This window comes from Enhydra lutris, unplaced genomic scaffold, assembly GCF_002288905.1.
Source record: "Enhydra lutris kenyoni isolate GAN:26980312 unplaced genomic scaffold, ASM228890v2 scaffoldscaffold64, whole genome shotgun sequence".
NCBI lineage: Eukaryota > Metazoa > Chordata > Mammalia > Carnivora > Mustelidae > Enhydra > Enhydra lutris.
The window spans coordinates 8641360-8665310 of NW_019154148.1; the positions used below are offsets into that span (position 1 = coordinate 8641360).

General features: G+C 54.2%; 1 protein-coding gene across 2 annotated transcripts in view; it reads right to left on the reverse strand.

Moving 5' to 3' along the window:
• Positions 1–23951, reverse strand: part of LOC111158850 (TBC1 domain family member 9B) — a 38881-nt gene that overhangs the window by 11405 nt on the left and 3525 nt on the right. For both annotated transcript variants that reach the window (XM_022521134.1, XM_022521133.1), the window contains exons 3-10: positions 19788–19906; positions 16091–16319; positions 15029–15287; positions 14070–14277; positions 11412–11624; positions 2255–2413; positions 1858–2008; positions 1156–1370 (exon numbers count right to left, since the gene is read on the reverse strand). In XM_022521134.1, coding sequence (XP_022376842.1) covers positions 1156–1370; positions 1858–2008; positions 2255–2413; positions 11412–11624; positions 14070–14277; positions 15029–15287; positions 16091–16319; positions 19788–19906 — 1553 coding nt within the window. The remainder of the gene's footprint in view (positions 1–1155; positions 1371–1857; positions 2009–2254; positions 2414–11411; positions 11625–14069; positions 14278–15028; positions 15288–16090; positions 16320–19787; positions 19907–23951) is intronic.

The window sequence follows — 23951 nt, forward strand, 5'->3', positions numbered from 1 at the left end:
CGAGAGGGAGGGAATGAGCATGTGGCTCTTCTTCAGAGAGGTTTCTGGGGTCAGAGGTGTGACACAGGGACAGGAGGATCGGTGAGTGAGCTCCACGTGACAGCCACACGGCTGAGGTCGAACAGGGCTACACACAGTCTGCACTGATAGCAAGGCTACTCAGAATAAGATTCCATCTTAAAAATTCTCTCAAGCCAGCACGTGGACTTTCCCTGTCCCAGTAACAGGTCATGCAGAACACTGGCCATTGGGAAAGGGGATTCTGAGGGGGCAGCATGCTTCTTGGAAACCCAGACGCAGTCTCAGGGAAACAGAATGCCATCGGACGGGGCCGGGAAAATGGCCTCCCCAGATGTAAAATCAGATGCTGCCGGAAGTGCACCTCGAAACCACGATGAGAGGCCACCTCACACCATTAGGGTGGCTACGGTCCAAAGACCAGAAAGCCAGCGTGGTGAGCACGTGGGGCAAGTGGAACCTTGTGCATCACGGTGTGGGGGGCGGCGCGTGTAAGATGGTGTCATCGCTGTGGAAAGCACTATGGGTATTCCAAAAACAAAACAAAAACATTAAAGGTCAAATTACCATATGGTCCAGCAATTACACTTCTGGGTACGGACTCAAGAGAAGTGAAAGCAGGGAGAGGAACAGGCACCGCAAGGGCCCGCTCATGGCGGCGGTATTCACAAGAGCCCGAAGAAGAAGCCACCACGTGCCCAGCTGAAGATGCAAGGGAGAGCGAGTGTGGCCTATACACGAAGAGCAGTATGGTTCGAGAGATTCTGACACGGGACCCAACAGGGATGAGCCCCGAGGATGCTGTGCTAATGGAGTTGGCCGGTCCCCAAAAGGCGAATCCCACACAACTCAGTTTTGGGGAGGTACTTAAGGCGTGCAAAGCCATAGAGATGGAAGGTAGTAAGGGGACTGCAGGGGAGTCGCTGGCAGACACCAGACAACCAAATGCTCCGGGACCCAGACCTGAGCCCGCAGAAGGCGTCCCTGCCAAGGGGCGAAGTGAGCATGTAAGAGTGGCTCCCATTACACCGCTCTTGGTAGTTGGGCTCTTCCAGGGGACACAGGGCACACTCTGGCCTCTGCTGAGTGAGCCACTGGCGGGAGGTGTGGCCCCTGGGCCCGGCTCACCCCCTCTACCTGACAGTAGCCGATGGTGGGGTTTCGGAAAGCATAGGCAGTTAGCACCCGCCGGAGGGCAGCGATGCCCAGCTCGTTCTGGAAGGCGGGGTGCTCGGGCATGGAGCGGTGGAGGTCTCGCTCGATCTCCTCTGTGGCCAGGCTGTACTTCCCCATGGACTTCTCCACCAGCTCGGCGTAGTAGCCCGGGTGAGTCACCATCTCGTTCCAGGCCCCTGAGGAGACAGAGCCGGCAGCTGTCTCCCGCCTCCTCCCTTCCTGCTGGGGCCATGGGGACAGTGACAGGGCAGGCCGGGCGTGTCGGTGCACCACAGAAGAGAAGAGGAACTCTGGGGCCCATCAGGAGGTGTGAGGCAAGGGTCCCTTGGTGGCAGCTCCTGGGAGGGGTCGTGCCACCACAGCTTGAGTGGTCTTCTCAAGAAACCGTCCAGGTGGCTAAGGGCGTGCGTGCTGACAGAGCCTGACCCGAGGAGAGGAGGCCTGGCGGGGGTGGGAAGACACCATCTGGGTGACAGAGCCCCACCCTCCATGTCTGCGCCCCAGGACAGTGCCCCAAGCTCGGGCCCCTCACAGCTCAGAGCCCCATTTTGGCCTTGGAAAAGGGCTGGCAGCTCCAGCCCGGCGGACACAGAAGGCTGGCCCGGGGCCCATGGGGCTCTCACATGGCGGTGCTGGGGGCCGGGCCGATGCCAGGCAGCTCACCAGAGAAGAGGAGCCACAGCTCCCCACGGAGGCTCTCGGGGATGCCCTTCAGCACCAGCTCCCGAGTCTTGGCTGTGCGGTACATGCACACACCGCGGCCGTACTCGAAGAAGTGAATGTCCCATGACTCCTCTTTCATCTTCTCCTTGGCCTGGGGGAGAAGCAAATGCTCTGGGTGTGTGGGTCAAGGCCCTCCGCCATCTACTGCACATGGCACGAGGGCCCATGCCGGGCAGCAGGGACACGAGCCTCCACGTGGAGGCCTCGAGCCCAGGTCGGGCAGGGTGCCCCCGAACACTGTCCCTCGGGGTCCAAGGACCTGAGGTGGCATGCAGGCACGAAGCCTCCTCCCAGGCCTGGGTCCCGTGCGGTGATGGGGTCCACGCTCCGGGCTTACCCCCTTGGCCCCCAGGTCCTCCATGGGAGAGTTTCCCTGGAAGAGTTTAAGCAGCCCCTGGGATGCGGTCGGTGCCTCCTGCACACTGGAGCCCTGGCGGCTCCCCAGGGGGGTGGTGGGGCTGGGCTGATCTGCGGCCTCTGCTGGAGCTGGGGGGCGCTGAAAAACACAACAAGGGGGGGGGGGGGGAGGGAGAAGAAGGACCCAGTGAGTGGGCTGCCCAGCACGGGGTCTCTGATGTGTTTGCCCATCGGCTGTTTGAGCTCTTGGCCCCGGGCCGCGGGGAACTGCTCATGTTGGGCCTGCAAGGACAGAGCAGCGAATCCCACAGAGCCCAAGGGCCGGGCTGCACAATGGAGCAGAGGCAGGGTGACCTGAGGGCCCGGCCTGCCCGTTGTATGTCGACAGAGGCAATCGGTGCTGCAGGAGCTCTTGATGACTGCTGGGCCAGGCCAGGAACCCTCTTCTGCCCCCTCTCCCTTGGGCGACCTGTCCACTGGGCCCTCAAGGGCCCTTCCAAGAAGAAGGGGCTCCCAAGAGGACTGCTTGGTGCCCCTACAGCTCCCTGCATTTCTATCTTCCTCTGGTCCACACGCCTGGTGTGGGGTGTGCCCCACAGCGGCCACACGACCCCTTGGTCCTGGATACTCGTGTCAGCTGGGCACTGGGTACTGTGGCGTCTGGCGTACTAGAACTGGGTGTGTTCTAGTACACAGAGAGGGTTTGGCCCCTCTCTGCCTTGGGTGCCACTAGCTATTTCCCCCATGGGGCCTAGCCATAAACAGGGCCTCAGAGGGCTATAGGCCCCTCCCCGGGGTGGAGGTCCAGGGGTCTGTTCACACCACATAGCCAGCCAAGGAGCTGAGAAAGGGAGCCCGGAGTGGCCCAGCGAACGTACCAGGGTGGGCGGCAGTATGGGACTGGCAGAGGGAAGGGAGGATTCAGGGACAAAGGTCTATAGGGGAGCCCTGACTTCTAGGGCTCTTCCCCTGGTTTTCTGGAACCGGTCCCCTGGCAAACACATCTCCTCAGGGGAGCGGTGGCAGCCATGACCCTTCAGGCCCAGTGTGGGTGATACCTGACATCTGCTCCCTGCTTGTCCACTGTCCCTGCAGCCTGACTTCCAGGGGAGCTCGGTGCGGGCGACGCCCTATGCAGGGAGCTTGCCTCGTCCCCTGGCCCAGGGGGTCACGTGGGCCAGAGCTGGTGCCTTCTGCCTGTTCTCCCCTCGGCTCCCTCCCTGAGCACCCACCGACAAGAACAACACTGCTCTGAGGTGGGCACTCGTCACTGGCTCCCCACCAGTCACTTCCCCTCCTGCCAGCAGCAGTTCCCCGTTTTTATGTGGGGGCACACTTCTCTCCACTCTTGGACTCGTACTTTGTGGGCTCCACTGAGAACCGGGGTGATGGCCCTGTACTAATGATGAGCTTTTCCCACCGCTGGGCCCAGAGGGTGGTTGGAGGCACTATGTTACCCAGTCACCACCAAGGACAACACGGCTGACTCTGCAGGGAATGCTGGGATGAGCCAAGGAGGATCCTGGTCCCATACACGGCCTGGGAACTAGGCCTTTCTGGTGAAAAGCCCTGTCCAGCAGGGAGAGGCCCCTCTGAAGACAGGCGGCCGACTGCGAGGACTTCGTGGCTTGTGGACCTGTAACCCTCCCCCGCCTTTGCATGTTGTGTTCTAGTCTGGGTCCTGTTGTCTCTGATCCCAACCCCCCGCATGGTCCTGTCCCCCAAGTGGCAGGGACAGGGGAGGCTGGCTGGCTTCCTGCGGGACCTCACCCTCTCTGTGTTCCTTATAAGAGAGCCCTCTTCTTGGCTGTGATGACAGGTGATGTAGGGAATATGTGTTAAACCCACCGAACCCTAGTCTTTGACTATATATGGCATATTATATGTCAGTTTTATCCTGGAAATGCTGTTTTTAATAAAAGGTGGGGAAAAAAGAAAGAAAAAAAAGAAGCGAACTCTGATAGGTCCCATCCACAGTCCATCTCTCTGTCCCCCGCTGGTGTTTTGGCAATGGATTTTGGGTCTGCTCAGTCTGTGGGACACAACCCCAGTCCAGACCGACATGGAGATTCTGCTTCCTGCCCGAGGTTCCCCAAAGGGACCAGGGCGCAAATGGACTTGCAGGCCCCAGAGTACCTCAGGGAATCACACTCTCAGTGCCAGTGAAGGGCCCGGACTCCAGGATGTGGCCTTGGCTGTACCATCCTCTGTGACAGCCGTGTGCGAGACAGGAAGCTCACAGGCTACCTGGGAGCCTTGTGTTTTCCTGGGGCAGGTCCTCCCATGCCTGCAGGTGACCACCTCACACATCTGTCCAGTGCCAACCTCCTGAACCACCTGCCCACCTCGTTTCCTGCTCAACAGAACCTCCGGCCTCCTGTTTGAGTGAGCAAGCGTGAGCATCGGGGTCCGTCATGGCCACGGCCGTCAGCCAGCCTTCCTTCCTGCATCCGTGGCCCACAGTCCCACCATTCCACCTCCAGGACCTCCCTCTAGGCAACTACCCACCCCCCCAGTGGGCCCATGGACTTGATCCAGGCTGCGCCGTCTCTACAAGCCCTCCTCGCACTTCCACTGGTGGATGGGTTATACTTCAACTGAAGTGACCCCTGTTCTTCTCAGCTGACCTTTATACAAACTCCTCAAAAGAGCTGTTTAGACTATTAGACTGTTTCTTTTCCCCCAGTCAGTCAGAAAGTATACCTCCATGTTCTACTATCTAATACCTAGTACCCGGGTCCTTTCTTCCTAGACCCTGTCAATTCCCTCCCGTGGGCAATACTGAAATCGGCGAGTGAGCTTCTCCCCATCCCTGCTTTCCCTGTCGACATACAGTAATACACTTTCACTCTCAGGTAAGGAGGCAACGGACGAACTTATTTTACTTTCCATGCCTTTGAAAAAAAAGATTTTATTTATTTGAGAGAGAGAGAGAGAGGAGGGAGGGAGAGAGAGAACGAGCAGGAGGAGAGGCAGAAGGACAGGGAGAAGCAGAATCCCTGCTGAGCAGGGAACCTGATGCAAGGCTTGATCCCAGGACCCTGAGATAATGACCTGAGCTTAACCGATGGAGCCACCCAGGTGCCCCATAAAGCTGTTAGATTTCTTAAATTCTTTCATGTTCTTTATTTATTACCTGCGGTCTTCACTCCTGAATCTTAGTTTGCCAATATAAAATTCTTCACTTGTGCTTTTTAAAAATTGTGTTATCTTCAAAATGTTATTCTGGGGCGCTTGGGTGGCTCCGTGGGCTGAGCCTCTGCCTTCAGCTCAGGTCATAATCTCAGAGTACTGGGATCGAGCCCCACATCGGGCTCTCTGCTCAGCGGGGAGCCTGCTCCCCCACCCCCCGTCTGCCTCTCTGCTTGTGATCTCTGTCAAATAAATAAATAAAATCTTAAAAAAATGTTATTCTGGAGGCGCCTGGGTGGTTCAGTTAATTGAGCATCTGACTTGATTTGGCTCAGGTCATGGTCTCAGGGTCCTGGGAACGAGCCCCACGTCAGGCTCTGCATGGAGTCTGCTTGAGATTCTCTCTCTCTCCCTCTGCCACTCCCTCTGGCTCACGTGCTCTCTCTCTCAAATAAAAAAAAGAAGTCTTAAGAAAAAAAGACATCTCTGATGCTTATTTTTAAGAAAATTAAGAATAAAATGTTACTCTATATAAAATGTTGCTATCTGAAAGTCTGAACCCACTCTGATTTTCTTCCTTCATAAATGACTTGGGTCTTTTTTGACTGGTTGTCCCAAAGATTTTTTCTTTTTAATCTTTAAATAGTTTTTACTGCATTCTGTAATAATATTGACTATTCTGGACTGGTTTTCCCAGATGTATGACATGCCCTTCCACCATGCACCGTCAAGTCTTTTTACGCTCAGAAAAGTTTTCTCGACTAGTAGTTTCTATCAGCTGTTAGTCTATGCTCTTTTACATAAGTTGGACCTTCTTTGTCTGACTTCTTTATCACAGCTTCTGACTATTTTTTTCTCTTTCTTCACTTGTTTGGCCCTCCTCTGACCCCCATCCATTCTTTAACCCTTCAAGACTATTCATTGTTGCGTTCTCTTTGCATAATACTTCTCAAAAATTTCTCGAGTCCCGTCAACTCTCTTTCCTGTTGACTTGTCAACTTTGTTTCCAAGCTTTCTAAAAAATTTTATTTATACCATTCTTTGGTAGTTTCTATTACTTTTCTAGTTTTTTTTTTTTAGATCATTTTGAAGTATTAGGGTACGGTTTTCATCTGCTTTGGGGGAACACTGTTCTGACAGACTTTCATTGTGGAAGGTTACTTGGGTTTGTTTCCCCCTATGATGCTTTTGTATGGGGTGTGATCATAATCCTCTGTTGCTTGGGTTTAAATGACGTGAATCCTTCTATACTTTTGGGAAGATCATGTACATGTTGGGGAGATGACATTAAAAGCACAAGAAATAAAAGAAAAATAGATAAACTGGACTACATGAAAATGTAAAACTTCCGTACATCAAAGGACACAATCATCAAAATGAGAAGACAATCCATGGGAATGAGAGAAAATATTTGCAAATTATATCTCTGATGGGTTAATATCCAGAACATATAGAGATTTTCTATAGCTTGACAACAAACAACCCAACTTAATAAAAAAGGTGAGGGACTTGAATAGACATTTCTCCAAAGAAGCTGGACAAATGGCCAAGAGGACATGAAAAGATACTCAATAGCACTGATCACTGGGGAAACACAAATCAAAACCACAATGACATACCACTTTACACCTATTAATAGTTATTACAAAAAACCTGGAAGGTAACCAGCATTGGCAAGGATGGGGAAGAACTGGAACCCTTGTGCATTGCTGGTGGGAGCATAAAATGATGCTGCTACTGTGGAGAAAGGTGTGGAAATTCCTCAAAATACTCAACACTGAATTACCCACTGACCTCTTCTCAGCAATTCCACTTCCTGGTATCTCCCTCTCAGAACTGAAAGCAGGGTCTCAAAGAGATACGTGTATACCTACATTCACAGCAGCATTATACAATAGCCCAAAGACAGAAGCAACCCAAGAGTCCATCGAAATACAGACAGCAGCTGCCTGGGTGGCTCAGTGGGTTTAGCGTCAGACTCTTGATTTCAGCTCAGGTCATGATCTCAGGTTTATAAGATCAAGGCCCGCATTGGGCTCCATGCTAAATGTGGAGCCTACTTAAGATTCTCTCTTTCCCTCTACCCCGCCCCCCAAGGCTCCCGCTCACACACTCTCTCTCTTTAAAAAAAAGAAAAGGGTGAATGGAAAAACAAATATGGCATACATCTACAATGGGATATTATTCAGCCTTAAAAAGGAAGGAAATTCTGACATTGCTATCATGAGGACGAACCTTGACGACGTGACACTAGTAAGATCAGCCAACCACGGAAGGACAGATACCATAGGATTCCTCTTCTATGAGGCCCCTAGAGCGGTCATAGTCATAGAAGTGGAAAGGGGAGTGGTGGTTTCCAGGGGCAGCAGGGAGGGGAACTGGGGATAGTGTTTCAGTTCTGCAAGATGGAAAGAGTGCTGGGGACGGACGGTGGTGGTGGGTGCACCGCACAAGTGAATGGACATCACGCCACTGAACTGTACGCTTCAAAAAGGGTAAGGTGGCGAGTTTTAGGTTACATGTCTTTTACCACAATTAAAAAAAAAAAAAAAAAAAAAGACCTCCTGAATTTGACCACTTCTCCTGAGCGCCTCTGCTCCTACCCTTGACCAAGGCTCTATCATTCCATGTCTTGATTACCTGAGCAGCCTTCAACTCCTGTCTGCTTCTACCCAGACCCTTCTTGAGCCTAGCACTGCCTGAGAGAAACAGGATGAGAGCAGCCTGGGTGGTTCAGCTGGTTGGGGATCTGCCTTTGGCTCAGGTCGTGATCCCAGGGTCCTGGGATTGAGCCCCGCTCTGGGCTCCCTGCTCAGTGGGGAGCCTGCTTCTCCCTCTCCTCCCTGCTTGTAGTCTCTCTTACTATTTCTGTCTCTGTCTGTCTCTCTTAAATAAATAAATAAAATCTTTAAAAAAAAAAAGAAGAATGAGAAAAGCTTATGTAATTTAACGCGTTCTAGCAGCCACGTTAAGACACAGGAGAGAAACTGGTGAGATGAGTTTTAAATAACCGATTTCATTTGATCTGCTAAAGCCAATATATGCTTACTACGACATGGAATTACTATAGAAAGTTACTGAGATCCAAGGGCTCCAGAGCCGCATGTGGTTTCTGTACAGAGTAGCTGTGCCTCTAACCCATTCCCAAACTGACATGCCAGACTCACTCTATGAAAGCACACACAGATCCTGTCGCTCTGGCCAGAAGTCCCCAACAGCTTCCCATCTCACTCAGAGTCAGAGCTGAAGTGCCCACAAGGCCTACAGGCTTCTGTGCTCGGGCTTCCTGCTTCCTCCCTGACCTCACCTTCTACACTGGTCTTTGCTCGCCTCTGTAGCCGGTGCCCCAGTCCCACCTCTGGGCCTTTGCACCTGCTATTCCCTCTGCCTCCAACACCCCTTCCCCAGGTACTTCATGGCTTGTTCCCTTGCTTCTTTCAAGCTTGATCAGAGCCCCTCCATTTCCCAATCCCTTTATCCTGTTCTATTTTTATCCATAGATCTTATTACCACCTGCCGTATCTCAGATGTTTGCTTACTGTCTGTCTCTCTCACTAGAATACAAGCTCTGTCTAATCAGTTTGCTGCTCTATTCCCAGTGCCTGGGGTAGCACCTGGCACCCAAGGGAAATGCAGTAAAAACATGTTAGCAGAGGCTGCCTGGGTGGTTCAGTGGGTTAAGCGTCCGATTCTTGGTTTCAGCTCAGGTTGTGATCTCCGGGTCATGGGAATGAGCCTCACATCAGGCTCCCCACTCAGCGCAGAGTCTGCTTGTCCCTCTCCCTCTGTTCCCTGTCCCAACCCCTGCTCGTGCTCTCTCTCTCTCTCTCAAAATAAATAAATAAAATCTTAAAAAAAACAAAAAACAAAAAAACAACCCAAAACTATGTTGGGTGAATGGTGAGCGTTTAGAAGGGGCCCAGGGTTTGTGCTTACTCTGGCCTGGTGGCCCTGTCATTTGTCGTGTTGGGCCTCATGAAGGCCTCAACATTCTTGCTTGTGTCCCTTTTCACCCAACCTAAACTCACTCTCTTGAAATCCCAGGTCAAGCCTACCTTCCTGTAAGAGACCGTTCTCAATGTCTCCAGTGAGCAGTCTGTCTGGCCCCTCCGCATCCCTTCCCTACCTACTTAACAGCTTACTGAGCATTGACCATGGGGATAGAAAATACAAAGGCCTCCATGGGCCAGACCAGGTGGGGTTCTGGGGAGCTGTCAGGCATGTGCCACCGCTCAGGTCCAATGCCACCTGGTGGGAATGTGGACCCCGTAATGCCAACGCTGCTGATTTTTTCAGAGAAGCCAGCTATGTGGATCTTTATAAGGACTCTTCTACTCATGAAGTGGTTTCACAAACTCAGACCGACCCACAGCACACATACCTTGTCATACCAGGAAGTAATTAGATATGGCCACCGCTGTGCCAACCTCAGCGAGGTCCCTCTGGTCCCAGATGGAAATGAGGGTAATCACTGCCATGGACTGAAGCACATCACACTGCCTAAATCTCTAAGTTCATATTTATACCACAAACTGAACATTGCAAGTGACTTGATCACGTTTGGAGAATACTAGAAATGCAGCTCCTCATTCTAACAACTGGTGAGTAAAAGCAGGGATAAAAGATTTCCTCTGCCTTTCCTAGGTGAACTGTGCCTCAAGTAGTGAAGTAGTCGATGATGGGGATTCTGCCTAGGGACGGATTCCAGCTCATAAACAGAAGGACTGACACCAGCTGACTGCTGCCCTCTTGCAGCAGTGATGAATTTCCACATCTATGCAAAGCCCGTCAGGGGCTGGAAACAGCATGTGACAAGAAGAGTGGGTGTTGGATATAGGTCCTCAAGCCCACCTACAAGCAGACCTGCCCCCTAAACGCACAAACAAGTGAATCTGAATCTGATCTGGGTTTTGCTATTATTTAGACAAGGACCGAGAAACACGCTAAACGCCTCCAGAGAGATGCTGTCAGGAAGAACCAGATCGCGAGGCCCTCCACAGCACAAATGACCCCCTTCCTTCCATAAAATACTCCAAGAAAGAGAGATGGAGCAAACATCTCCAAAAATTTCAAAAGGAATTTGAAAGACATATCAGCCACCTACCTATGACCTATGTGCATTTCAAGGCCAATGGTGCTCAACCGGTAAAAAGTAGGCCTGCATTTGTGGAAATGTGAACACAAGTACTCCTACCTCTGAGTAGCCCAGTTCTGAGCGTGCAGGCCCCCTGTTTTGGATAAACACAGTGCTGTAAATGTGTCTTCCTTCCCTTACGATTTTTTTCATCTCATTTTTTTTGCTATTGTAAGAATACGGTATATAATACATGTGATATACCAAATCCAGGTTAATCAACTGCTAATGCTTAGTAAGGCTTCCAGTCCAGCGTGGGCTGTTAGTAGTTAAGTTCTGGAGGAGTCACAAGTTCTACACGGATTTCTGACTGTGTGAGGGGTTGGCACCCCTTACCTTTGCATTGTTCAAAGGTCAACTGCATTTGATGTCAAGGAATTACTGTTAATTTTGTTGGCGCAATAATGACATTGAAGTTAAGTCTTCAAAAAGGATGTCTCCCCGCCCCGCCAAAGAAAATTAAACTGAAAAAAAAAAAAAAAAAGAATAAAAAAATCTTTCCCTGTGAAAATCCCTGAAAGGTTCAAGATTGACGAGAGAAATACCAGTAAATAAACCCAAGCTGGCTAGGCCTCGATAGTATGGCAGAAGTTCCTAATGGATGGACATGAGGTTGGCTGGTCAAGCCAGAGGTGGTTTCTTATATGAATGGGGTTTGAGCCAGGCAGGTGACACTCAGGAGGACTGCGGGGGCAGAGACAGGTATGGCTAGAACACCTGAGTCAGGGTAGCTTAGGTTTGCCATCCTGCACCCAGAGGGAGCCCTCCCACCTGAGGCCCACGGCAGGCAGCAGCATGGAGGCTGATGGCTGCCCGGTCTCTTTTCCTGGCCCTGACCACTCCGGCCCAGCGCTCCCAGGGACCCCCTGACCTCTGGGGCCGGGTCCGCGGTGCTGGCTTTCCTTCCCCCGCCGCTGCCTCCTGGCTGCTTGGATGGCATCTTCTGGAGGAAGTCAGAGATCCTCTGCACTAAGAAATCACGGTCTTTCAGGTTGGCGAATAGGAAGGTCATTTTGCTCTTGGTGCTGATGGACAGAGGGCTGGGCAGGACACTGGAGCTGTCAGCTTTTTCGACAATGGTCACCTGAAAAGGCAAATTAAGCACCGGGTGTCAGTGTCTGGGGACGGGAAGCTGATCAGCTCTGTGCACGTGGGAGCACAGTGGCCTCCCGTGGTTGTGTCTGGGCCAGGGGCACTGGTTGGGCCCCACTGTGTTCCTGTGTTGAGTCTGCTGCTTGCCACTGGGCAACTCTGAGCAAGTCATGTGCATGCGCAGCCTGGTGTCCTCCCATGGATGGGCGAGGTGAGCTCGCCAGCCCTGCTGCCAGTCCATTCGGCTTCCCAGAGACATCCAGTTACTCTCTGAAGCACAGGGAGCAGCCCTGCCCACGCTCTGGCCTAAGCATGGGCTGCCCTGGCATAGGCCGACAGGTGCAGCCCCAGGCCCGGCTCTGACCTTGAGACATGTGCACAGCATCACAGGCATGGGGGTTGCAGAACAGGCTTTCATGGGATGCCTCTGCACAGCCTGCAGCCCAGAGAGGGCAGACAGACAACAGACATGCAGGGGCTGGCCTGACAGACAAGGACAGGCTGGAGAAACTGGTGCAAGAGTGAGCACGGGTGGGGCACGTGAGTGTGTGCAGGTGTGCGTGTGTACACGTGTGCATGTGTGTGTGCGCACAGGTCTGCATGCATGGGAGCTGAGATCTAAGGGGCCAACGGTTCACTGAAGGTGCACAGGTCATGGCCGGGCACCAACAGGCGCTGACTGATGTTCTGAATTCCATGGGCTGCTGTCAGGGTAGGGGAACTAGAGGGGGGCAGGGGCAGGTAGCACCCTCCTGGCCGGGGGGGGGGGACAGCTGTGGGAAAGGGATGTGCTACGGGTGGGGCGCGGGAAAAGGCCAGGTCAGCATCCAGGCCAGCTCCTGCTTTTCAGCTGAGCGGATGGACGGAAGAAATGCTGGTTCCCTAGGCAGCGATGGGAAGAGCACATCTGGGGGCGTGATGTTCAGAGCCTGTGGGAGATGGGTGTGGAGCCTGCTCTGAGGGGGAGGACCTGAGAAGGCCCCTGGTAGGCACAGTGAGGATCATCAGCTCCAGGCCTCAGTCCCAACCCCAGAGACCAAGTCAGTCCTGCTCCCTGCCTCAGCCAGAGCTCTCTGCCATCAGAAACGGCGGGGTTATCAGGAGAAACAGAGCTGAGGACTACGGAGACCTCTGCACCCACCCCCAGGCCTTGGCCCAGAACAGACTCACGGCCCAGCAGGAACAGGAGATATAGGGTCAGGGGTGCCCTGAGCCCTCAGCCAGGAGCTTCTAGAGCTGTGGCTCCTTCCAGTCCTGTGCCTTAGACTTCCCTGGGGAAAACAAGGCAGCACACAGGAACCCCCTCTCACTGACCCCATACCTATCACCGCTGCACCTACAACTGGAGGGCTTTGTAAATGCAAGGGGAAATCTCATCACTCCAGGTCATTAATAAAATCAGGACACTGTGATTTAGATTATAACTTAAGCACCTCACTGTGCTTCACAGAGCTGAACAGCCAATCTGCCCTGCTGGGCCATGAGGGAAAGGAGGCCTGGGGACCTTCTGAGGGCGGGGGGGGGGGGTCTGTCAGTGCTTCTCATCTGGGAGGGAGCCCTCTCCCTCACTGTCCACACCCCTCACTGTGGCATAGGACAAACGGCCTTGCTTCCATCAGGGTCACTGTGGAAGCCTAAGAAACCCGAGGAAAGAATGACAGGTTAGAGCTGACCCCCTACCTGCGACAAATGAGAGCTGTCCCCTACCTGTGACTGCTGAGAGCCGACCCCTGGGACAGGTGACAGCTGACTCCTGCCTGTGACTGGTGAGATCTGTCCCCATCCCTCACAGGTGACAGCTGACTTCTACCAGTGACAGGTGAGAGCTGACCCCTACCTGTGGCAGGTGAGAGCTGACCCCTACCTATGACAGGTGAGATCTGTCACCATCCCTGACAGGTGAGAGCTGACAGGTGAGAACCATCCCCAACCTCACAGGTGAGAGTGGACTTCCAGCAGCCCTGCTGGAGTCTGAGTCACAGCCAAGACAAGTGTCAGGAGAGGAACAGTGAGGTGGCCTCTGAGAGTGACATGGTGGGGCTGGTCAGGGTCAAAGTCCTCCCAGTCCAGCCAAAGTGTGGCTTTGCTAAAGTCCAACTGCTGGGCCAGGAAGGCAGGACTCGGGGACACTCCCCTGCAGGAAGCCTCCGGGATCTGATAGGGTAGGCACAGGTCTTTCCCAAAGTTAGCTGAGCTCTCCTGGCATGCCAAACCCCAGCCTGTCTCCCCATGAGGAGAGGTGGACCCCGGGGGAGCATCCAGCTCACCCCATGCCTGGAGGGGCCTGACACGAGGCAGAGGCTCAGGGAAGCTGCTGACTCACTAGGTGCTCCCTACGTGCCCACTACCAAACCCCGGAGGGCTGCCTGGGCTGGCGACCTCCACCAGGTGCCCCGGGGAGTCAGGGGAGAGCTGGCTGAGGGGGCTGGGAGCTCACCTCCCGCAGGGGTATGATGAGGTGGCAGGCATCCTCCTCCTTGCTGGCGAAACAGATGTAGTTGCTAGAGATGAACATCTGGCCAGGGATGTGCAGCTTGTTGAACGGGGTCCACAGGGTACAGCCTGTGTGGCCATCCAGGCGCTCGTCCCTGGGCAGCCGGAATGTGGCCCGGTAGCACTCGTTCTTGGCTCGGGCATCCAGGTCTCTGGGGAAGCACGGCAGGGTAAGAGGGGGAAGGGGAGAGTAGTCAGGGCCAGTGTGCCTGCAAGGGGGCTACCATGTGGGATCGGGCTCTTTGGGGTCCTCCCGTGAGCAAGTCATGCCCAGGGATCTCAGAGTTCAATGGAACACACTTGGCAGATGGCCAGATACCATAATACACATCTGTAAGACCAGCAGAGATCGGTCAGCAAACACCACGCCCTGGATCCCCGAGGGCTCTGGAGGACAGCCAGAGGCTTGACAGGGTTTGACAAGTCACCTGCTAGATGCTGAGGGCAGACAGGGGCCCAGGGCCTAGAGGCACCCCACACCTATCCCACGCCTCTGCCCTGAGGCTGCTGCTGCCACCATGGAAGACCCGGCCCCATGGAGACACCCAGACGAGCACCTCCTGAGCTCAAACCCATGGTACTGCGGATGGACACCAAGGCACGCCTGCCCGATGACTTTGAGAGGCGGCCGCCTGGCACCCTGCTCTTGGCCTGCTTGGTGGCTCTTTCCTTGTAAGTATCTCTCCCCCCAGTGCCACGGGGGCTGCTGGCCACCTGAGCAGGGCCTGGTGGGCACAGCCTGATGGACACTGTCAAGTCCTGGCCCTTGCTCATTTCCTTTCTGGAAGGTTCTAAAAGCACCCCGTCACTGGCATAAGGAGAGTGACGTCCTTGGATGGTGCCCTCCTGTAACTATGGGCAACCAGCCCTTTCTGGGCCCTCCCACCCGAAGGGGCTGCGCACCGCTTCAGAGCTGAGATGTTTCTGTGTGGCCGGGTGGGCCGGGGCAGCGCCTTCTCCTCCAGGAAGCCCTCGCTGTCCAGCAGCTGCCGCATAGCCAGGTTGGCCAGCTGCTCCATGAGCTTGAAGGTCTCACCGATGTTGAGGAACATAGAGAAAAAGAGTTCCTGGTCCCGCGTGTCCACACGGATGCTCTCAGGGAAGAGCAGAGTGGCATTCTTCTCCAGCCTCGTGACGTCCACCCACTGCACCACCAGGCTCACTGGACACCAGCAAGGACACAGGCTGGTGGGTCACATGGGCCAGAGAGTGGAACAGCTCCGGCGCCTGAAACCCACCAGGAGAACCGTACCCGAGGGCATCACGGACCGTAGTGGGGCCCCTGCCCCTTCCCCATGCCTGAGCCTGGTTGTGCTGGGACGGGGGTCCTGCAAGGAGGGGGCCATAAGGGTCTCCTCTGGACCCCTGGCCAAACTAGCACCCCACCCTGAGGAATATCTGCCCCACAAATGGCTGAAGGGTGATAAAGGGCACAGGGAGGTGAGCCAGAGGGGACCCTGCCCCGTGAGGAGGTGCCAGGTAGGAGGAAGGCAGGGGAAGGGTGTACAACAGGTGTGTGCACAGTGGGGCAAGGCCTCACTGTGCTCGGAAGCACTGAAACCTTGAGAGCTCTTTCTGGGGGTGGCGTGGCTGCCCTGGGGACTGTGCCTTATGCCCCAAGGCCAGGGCTTCCCCCAGCAAGGCCCTTCCACCATGTTCTGCCGCTCAAGGATGGCAGTGGACCTAGAATGTTCCGACTTCAAGGAGAGCAGAGAGCCCCTGACCCGTCATTCTGGGAAGAACCCCATCGGTGGGTGCAGGTGGGCCAGGTGCCTGCCTGCCTCAGATCAGGGCCTCCTTGCTGTGAACCACGGAAGTGCACTGAGTTTCAGGGAGACCCTCTGGGGAAGGGAAGTGGTGTACGGGCAGATTATCAGGGGGCCATGGCGGGGGGAAGCAACTCAGGAGCTCTGGCGGGTGGGAGAGGTGGGACGGCTGGGGGGCAGGGGTCTGGGGGCCGCTCACCTTCCTTGCCCAGCAGGAAGGAGTAGAAGCACAGGTGGTTGACGCTCAGGTAGAGCCAGCCCTGCCGGGGCACACGGCCCTTCCAGTAGCTGCAGGAGTAGTAGTTGACCAGCTTCTCCCCCTCGGGCATCCCGAACTGCTTCCGCATCTTCAGCTCAGCCTCCTTGAACTTCCCAGGGTCCTCATCTCCCTGCGGCTGCAGGTTCTTGTTCTCTTCTGCGATGATGCCCTGCAGGGGGACAAGGGGACTGATTCTGGCAGACCCTGGCAGTGGGGGAGGCCGGGGGGGGGCAGGTGCCTCGACCCAGGACTCCTGGACGCTGGCCCCAGGGCCACAGGCTGGCGAGGCCGAGGCACGTGGTGGGACAGATGCCAGGCAGGTTCCCTCAACCCCTGAGCTGATAATCCCTCCAGCATGGCTGACCGGAAGTAGGGACTTTTCAAATAAACATTTATTTCTATGTCAACTTTCTGGAAAATGTAATAAATGTGGTAAAAAACACCGAGTACAACAGTGTATTCAGTAAGCATGGAGCCTCCCGCTTGCCCACTCTGCTGGTTCCCTTCGGACATGCGGGCACCAACGTTCCTTTGCGCAAACACATGGTTTTCTCTTTCCCTCTTTCTTTACCCAAATGGCATCCAGCTGCGGCAACATTCAGTGAAGTGCTTTTCTCATGAAAAGGGTGCTCTGTATTTCTTTGACTTTCTCCCCACTCCCTCAATATACCAGGGGCTCCTGCTTCTTGACCCCACCCCCAGACCAGCTGCAGGCCCCTCCCAGCTCAGGACATAGCCATGCTGTGCTCTGCCGGCATCTTCCCTGGTCTCAGGATGCCCAGAGATACCACCCTGGGCCACAGAGCCAGCCCAAAACCTCTTGAGGTAAAAGATGTTCTTAGCACCCTTGGCTCAAAACACATGCAGATTTTCCAGGAGGATGATTCCTCAATAAATGAAAGTAACTCAAGGGCAGTGTTTGGGGCCTGGCCTACTGCTCCCACCAGGCCTCCTGGTGGCCTCTTGCCCCTCCATCCAGAGGCAGGGCGGATAGCCAGGGGCCTGGGTGAGGGCCCGAGGTTGCAAAGTGCCTGCCTTGTTACTAAGGCCCCACCTTTGTCTTCTGCTGCCCTGTCCCACCTACTGGGAGGCTGGGGAAGCAGGCCCCCCGGTGGAGCGCGGATGGGCTGTCACCCACACCCTGCTGCCTCTGTCACCTTCCTGGGTCTCAGTCGGAAGCCCCCTCTTCCCTTCTCCCTGCAGCTGCGACCCCGAAGCAGGGTGTAGAGGGGCTGACCTCTCCTGCTCTGCCTTTCCCTCTGCGATCTCCTGGGGCCCCTCTTCCCAACGCCTTACCCTTTAGGAACAGTGTGGCAGGAGGAATGGTCCCTACCAATGGGAATGAGCTGGCCTGGCTCACAAAGCTCGGATTTGGTTTGTTGGCTGACTGAACGGGACTGCAGAAATTACTCGGTTGATTTTAAATGACTGAGTCCATTTCTTTAATAGTTTCAGGCATATTCAGCTTTCTTACTGCTTCCTGAGTCCCAGTTTTAGTTATATTACATGGTAGGCCAAATAAGAGTTCCCCAGAGATGTCCACAGCCCAAACCCCAGAGCTGGGGCACAGGTTACCTTACGTGGCAAAAAGAGCTCTGCGGATGTGCTAACATATGTATTCTGAACCAGGGAGAAGGCCCTGGATGATTCAGGTGAGCCCAGTATATCATCACCAGGGTCCTTGTCAAGACACAGGAGGGTCAGAGCCATGGAGGGAATGAGAGGACAGGAGTGGGGAGAGAGAGGACGTGATCTAGGGTGCCATGCTGCTGGCATGCAGATGAGGGAAGGGGCTCAGAACTGAGGAAGACCTGCGGCCCTGTAAAAGGAACTGGTGGGGAAACAGGTCCTCCCCGCCCTGAGCCTCCGGAAGGAGCCCCATCTGCCCACACCTGGCGTTCAGTCGAGACCTGCTGTATTCTGCTGACTTCCAGAACTCCCAGCTAATGCACCTGTGTGGGGCCCGAAGCGTATGGGAACTTGTGGCAAGCAGTGATGGAAACGAACGCATCCTATTGTGAGAAAGTATCCGTGTTGTCTAAATTCTTGGATTTCTTGGCTCGAAGCTGTTCAGGGCATTTTTCTCTTTTCTAAAACTCTGCTTTTTTATAGGTGCTCCTCCTAGTTCCCTCCTAACCCTACTGGGTTGAGGCTTCCCGCTTTGGTCCTGCGTCCCATTTGCCACAGGTCTGCTTATGTCTTAGGTCATTCCCCGAACCTGTTATCTTTCTGCACCGTTCTCTCGTTTCCTATGGAGTTAACTTCTGCCCTGTACTAATTCCTTCGGATTTCCTCATTTCTGGGCTTAGACATGCAAACTTATTGAACTTACTGAGCTTGGGTTGTGAAATTCCACCCTCTCTTCTCCTCCTAAGATTTAAGCCTTCGAATGTCCTGCTGTGTCCTCCTTTTGCCGCAGCCTACAAATTCGGATATGCCGTGGCATTCTGAGGATCATTCGGTTCTAAATATTTTCTAACGCGCATTTCTTCTTTAACCCATGTGTCATGGAGAAATTTTTTTTCCATTCTGTTGGTGACTTTGTTTGGGTCTGGCGTGCAAGAAGCATACAATAATGTTGTTTTATTATTATTATTATTATTATTCTTGCCCAGCTTGCTCACTGGGAGAAGGGAGACTTGCCTCTGCTCTCCTTGCCTTTTCTCATGGAGCTACAAAGGTGATGTGGGTCCTGCTTGGAGCCTCAAAGTGCACAAGGAAGAGCCAAGGAGCTCGCGCCGTCTGCCTGCATCTAGAAGGTTCCGGAATAATGAAGTCACGGGGACCTGGCCAAAGCAACCCTGCACGGCTAAACTTGGACCCAGTAAAAGCCCTCCAAGAAACCTAATCTAAGGCAAAATCACGGGACAGAAAGACGATGCACAGGCCTGTGTTCTCAGGTAGAGGCTCGTTACCACATGAATGAGCTCCTGAAGAGAAGCTGAAGCATCCCTGTGGGTTTTGACACACGGCTCCAGTTTTTACAGCTGTAACACACCCCATGCAGTGTACTGCATGTGACTGAACTGGATGAGCTGGGTGCAGGACTCGGTAGGAAGTGCTCGATAAATGCCAGGCCAGCAAGCTGCTCGGCTCTGGCTCTGAGGAATCGGCTGCGGCTACTTCCCCTCCCCACCTCAGCCTGGAGGTACTGTTTCTGCTGCCAGCACTGTAGGGAGCATCCTGGGACCCATGTGTCGCCCTGCACATGTGCCTATGCTGTGGGACCAACACCAGGCAAGGGACAGGCTGAATCAGAGGCACATGCAGTTGTAATTTCCTAAGTGAAATGTACCTCCGGCTAGCCTGGTACTTCCAGCATTTCCCTGTTCTGTGGGACGGACCATCAGCGATGCGTGACCCCTGCTTGCTCTAAGATCCTCTGCAGGGGACAGGAAGTCGTGGCTAAGTGCAGGCTGACCCCGGGCCCGCCCTGAGAGGAAAGGCCCTGCCTGGCAATGAGTTAAATCAAACGCCCCTTCCCGGAGCAGAATGGGAGCACACGGTTGCCTTCGCTGCTATTAAAGGGAGATGAGGGCCACACCACCCTGTCTGATGAGTAAATGAGATGACACAGGCCAACACTGCCCACCCCGAGCCGGGCATGGGAACCAGAAGTGGAAAAGGTGGACCTTACGTGGATCTTGCCCTTGACAAAGGTGGTGATGTCTTCCTCATTGTCGAAGATGGACAGCGTCTGGAGTAAGTTATTTTCCAGCCATTCCCAGTGCTTGGTGATCTCTTTGCGGGAAGAACCTGGGGGAGGTTTGGTGGAGTAAAGAGGAAAATCATTACACTCACCAGGCCTTAAACATAAGTTCGGAGGCTAACATGGATGACCTAATTTGCTCTACCCAAGACACTACAATCTTGAGGCTGCTTTCTATTTTCCTTCCTCCAGCATTCTGTATGGGTACATGACAGTAGTCATGAATGGTCCCGGTGAACCCGAAAATAACTCGGGCAGAATGGCAGTCATGTGCAAGGTAAGGCCTGCACCTCCCCTAACACCACAGAAGAGTGGCCACTATTCCCCATATGCCCTTCCAGAAGCAGTCTGTAGGTCTGTGGGTCTGCTAGGTTGTCACGATTTTCCTTCAGGATAAAGGATTTCCTGTGGTCTCTGGTATGCAGGGGACTAACCAGACACAGACTTGGTGTAAGGGAATGAAGTCCTCCAGACAGTTCCTTCTTGTAGGACTCTGGCCCCCTGGCCGGCTGGTCTCCTGCTGCACATACTAGAGGCTCTCACCCCCTCTCTGAAGCCAGATGCAGCCACCCAGGTCTTTGCCTGCAGCCTCTCCTCCCCATCCCTGCTCACATCCCAGCCCTGCTCCTGCCTCCTCCGGGAAGCCCTGCCTGACCCCGTCAGCTTCTGGCTGGGCCCCTGTGTCTGTCCCGCCTCGGAGGTGGTCCTGTGCTCCTCAGGAAGGGGCCCTGCAGGGCACAACAAGTCCACTGGTAATGGAAAAACTCAGAGAAGGCAGTTCACCACCACTCCCAAAGGGCGGGGTGGCTGTTTTCTCTGCCCCCACCCCCGGAACTGGGAAAAGGGCCCCCCAGGAGGAGAAGCAAAGGGTGAGGGAAGTCTCTGCCTGGCCTGCCTTCCCCTGCCTCTCTGGGGTTTTGCTTGTGCCTGGCAGGGGCCTTGCACTCAAGAGCTGTTTTCTGAAGGAGTGAACACAAGTAGAAGGGGGAGGGCCCTGCCTCCTCCCAGCTGACCCAGGGTGGGACAGTCTATGGATTGAGAGTGCCAAGAAGGCCCAGCTGATCCCCTGTGACCTATGTCTACATGGAGGGAGCCCGAGCAAAGACACAAGATCAACACGGCTGTGGACCACAGACATTTTTGCTAGGCTGCCTGATTCTCTGGTAGCCCGTCCTTCCCTACCTGGCAATACTCTTCCACCTGCTGGAGACTCCTGAGCCCACCCTGGCTAGGTCGAGTTGGTCCCTACCATCTCCTCTGTCCAGGGCACTTGCTCATTGCTCTGGCACATATCACAGCCCAGCTGTGTCTTGGTGAGGAGTGATTGTTTCTTTACCTTTACCCAGGGAGCTCACTACTCTATAACCATTCTGAATTAGGGCCCTCCCCCTCTCCTGTGGGCCAGCGTGAGGCTGCCTCTGTGAAGGCGATTAAAACCCAGGATCATATGACTTACAGTGAGCCACAACACACAATCAATGGGACCCCGGCAAGCCCCTTCAATCATCCATAAATGACCTGTCCCCCCCATTTTTCTTTGGGCTTCTCATGTGGCCTCCTTTCCCTGGTGTACAAAGGCCAAGGTCTAGCTGCTGGGAGAAGGGATTTCCCTCTTCTTCTGCGAAGATCCCACGTTTGAATTTGGAAGTTAAATCTGCAAGCACTGCAACTCAAGCATGTCATTCTCTTTTACACTCGCGTTCCTGGCAACCTCAAACAGAAGAAATCTTGTCCACACTACCTGTGTGGATCTGTGTGCATTTTGATTATAAATATTTATATGTGTGCATTTAAAAGAATTATTAGTTAGCAGTAACTCAGTCTTCATTTAGCACTAACTGAACACAAACTATGCCATCTCTGTGTGTTAGGTCCAGAGACTATAAAAAATGTAACTGCTAATTATTATAAAGTGCTATTTTGGCTTTCAGACCCTTTTGTGATGTCTCTTGTTTATTTCTTAGAGAATCTTGGAGACAGGACCATTATTTTCATTTCACAGGAAGAAACTGAGGCACAGAGAGGTTAAGTAAGTGGCCCAGTGTCACAGAGCTGGGAAGTAAGCAAAGCACAATCCTAACCGAGGCTGCCTACCCTCGCCCCAGAGAGCTGCGAGTCGAGTGGGACAGCCCGTGAGCCTGCAGTGTATGAGATGCTGATAAAGACACGGCAAGTCCAGGGGAGCAAGAAGGAAAGATGGATGTCTGGGTCTGGGGAATCTGGTTTTCCATAGGAGCTGACACCCGGGCGGGGTCTCAACAGAGTGGTAGGTTAGGTGGATGTGGGGGGGGACACCAGGCACAGGGACCAAGACAGGTGTGGCTGGGAACTTCGGGTCCCGTGAATGTCTGTCTGGTCTGGCTGCAGGCCAGGTGTGAGCTGAGGGGAGGACAGGAATGGAGGCGGGCTGATCCCGAAAGGCCTTCAGGGGCAGGCTAAGGAGTCGGGATTCACTGGGCAGGTGTAGGCATGACCAAACCTGGCTTGGCAGAGCTGGAGGGGAGGGGCGTGCCCAGTAGAGGTCAGGGCAGGGCTGGGAGGCCTGATAGAAGCTGCAGCAGCTGGGAGCATGTGGCCTGAGGCTAAGGACTAAGGCTCTCTAGCGTGGCCTCCCACCTCCCTCACTGCCTCCAGATTTGTTCCCTGAGAAAGAACATCAGGGAGACAGAGGGAAATCTCGAGGGCCTGTTTTAGACTCACGTCTCTGGCTCTAGCCCAAGCACACACCAATCTCCCTGGGCCCCACCCCATGGAAACCCCTCTCTCCTGCAGGCTCTGGAACCAGGAGCACCGGTCCTGCCATGCCCCACTTGGCCGTGGGCAAACCCAGACTTGGATTCATACACAGGGGAAAGGGCACCTCCGTTCAGACCCACCCCCAACCACAGAGGAGGCTGACTTCCAAAGCTAGGATCCCAGCTGTGGATGCTCTTGTCACCTTTCTCAGGCCTCCTAACCCCCTCGGGGCCACTGCTTCATCTTCAAAATAGAAAACCACCCCCCCCAACAAAGTTCCACCTTCTGAAGTTCTTGGGAGATTTGCTAAGTGCCTGGCCTGTAGGAAGTGCTATCTGAGTGTATCCGTGAATGTGTCCAAGTGACCTCAGCAAGGCCAGTACGGGCTGACGGGGACCTCTTCCCAGACCTTGGGAGGGTGGTGTGTGTCTCTGCCCGGGAGGACAGCCACCGCTGTCATTACTGGCGGCAGCTGCATTCCATCACGTCTCCTGGAACATGGAACAGGCCAGGACGGATCCCAGGGGAGCTGTGGGGACGGCTATGCTCCCGAAAATGTGGGGTCACACAACGTCTCCATCAACCGATCAGTCCATGACTGTGTTTCACGCAGCCTTCTCTTTAAAGGCGCCTTATTTCATATATATTAATTCCCTCCCATCGCACTTGAGGCCAGCGGCACCGGCTGTAACTCGGGCCTGAACAGAGCCTCCCAAACACACGACCTCTCTCCAGGAGGCCCAGTACCATGTCTGTGCTGAGGACACAACTGGCACCTTGGCACCCCACTTGGGGCCACTGGCAACAGCAAAACCACCCACAAAACCTACAAAATGCCCAAAGTATGGCTCAAAGACTGCAGAAAGGACCCCTGTTTTATAGTCTGACGACTGCCAGAAAGCAGAAGGATGTATTGTCCCCCTTGGGCTGGGAACCCGAGTGTCGGGCGACTCAAGATGCTCACTGCACATTTCCATGACTGTCCACAGGGTGCCCATGACCATCTGAGCTGCCTTCCTTTTTTTTTTTTTTTTAAAGATTTTATTTATTTATTTGACAGACAGAGATCACAAGTAGGCAGAGAGGCAGGCAGAGAGAGAGGAAGGGAAGCAGGCTCCCTGCTGAGCAGAGAGCCCGATGCGGGACTCGATCCCAGGACCCTGAGATCATGACCTGAGCCGAAGGCAGAGGCTTAACCTACTGAGCCACCCAGGCGCCCTCTGAGCTGCCTTCCTAAGCGGGATGCCAGCCTGGCCATGTGGGCTGAAGGAAAGGCAGCACTGGGTTCTCCAGAGGCAACATCCAGCCCAGGAATGCAGGCTGTGTCCCCTTCCTCCCGGGGTCCCCCCACTCGTC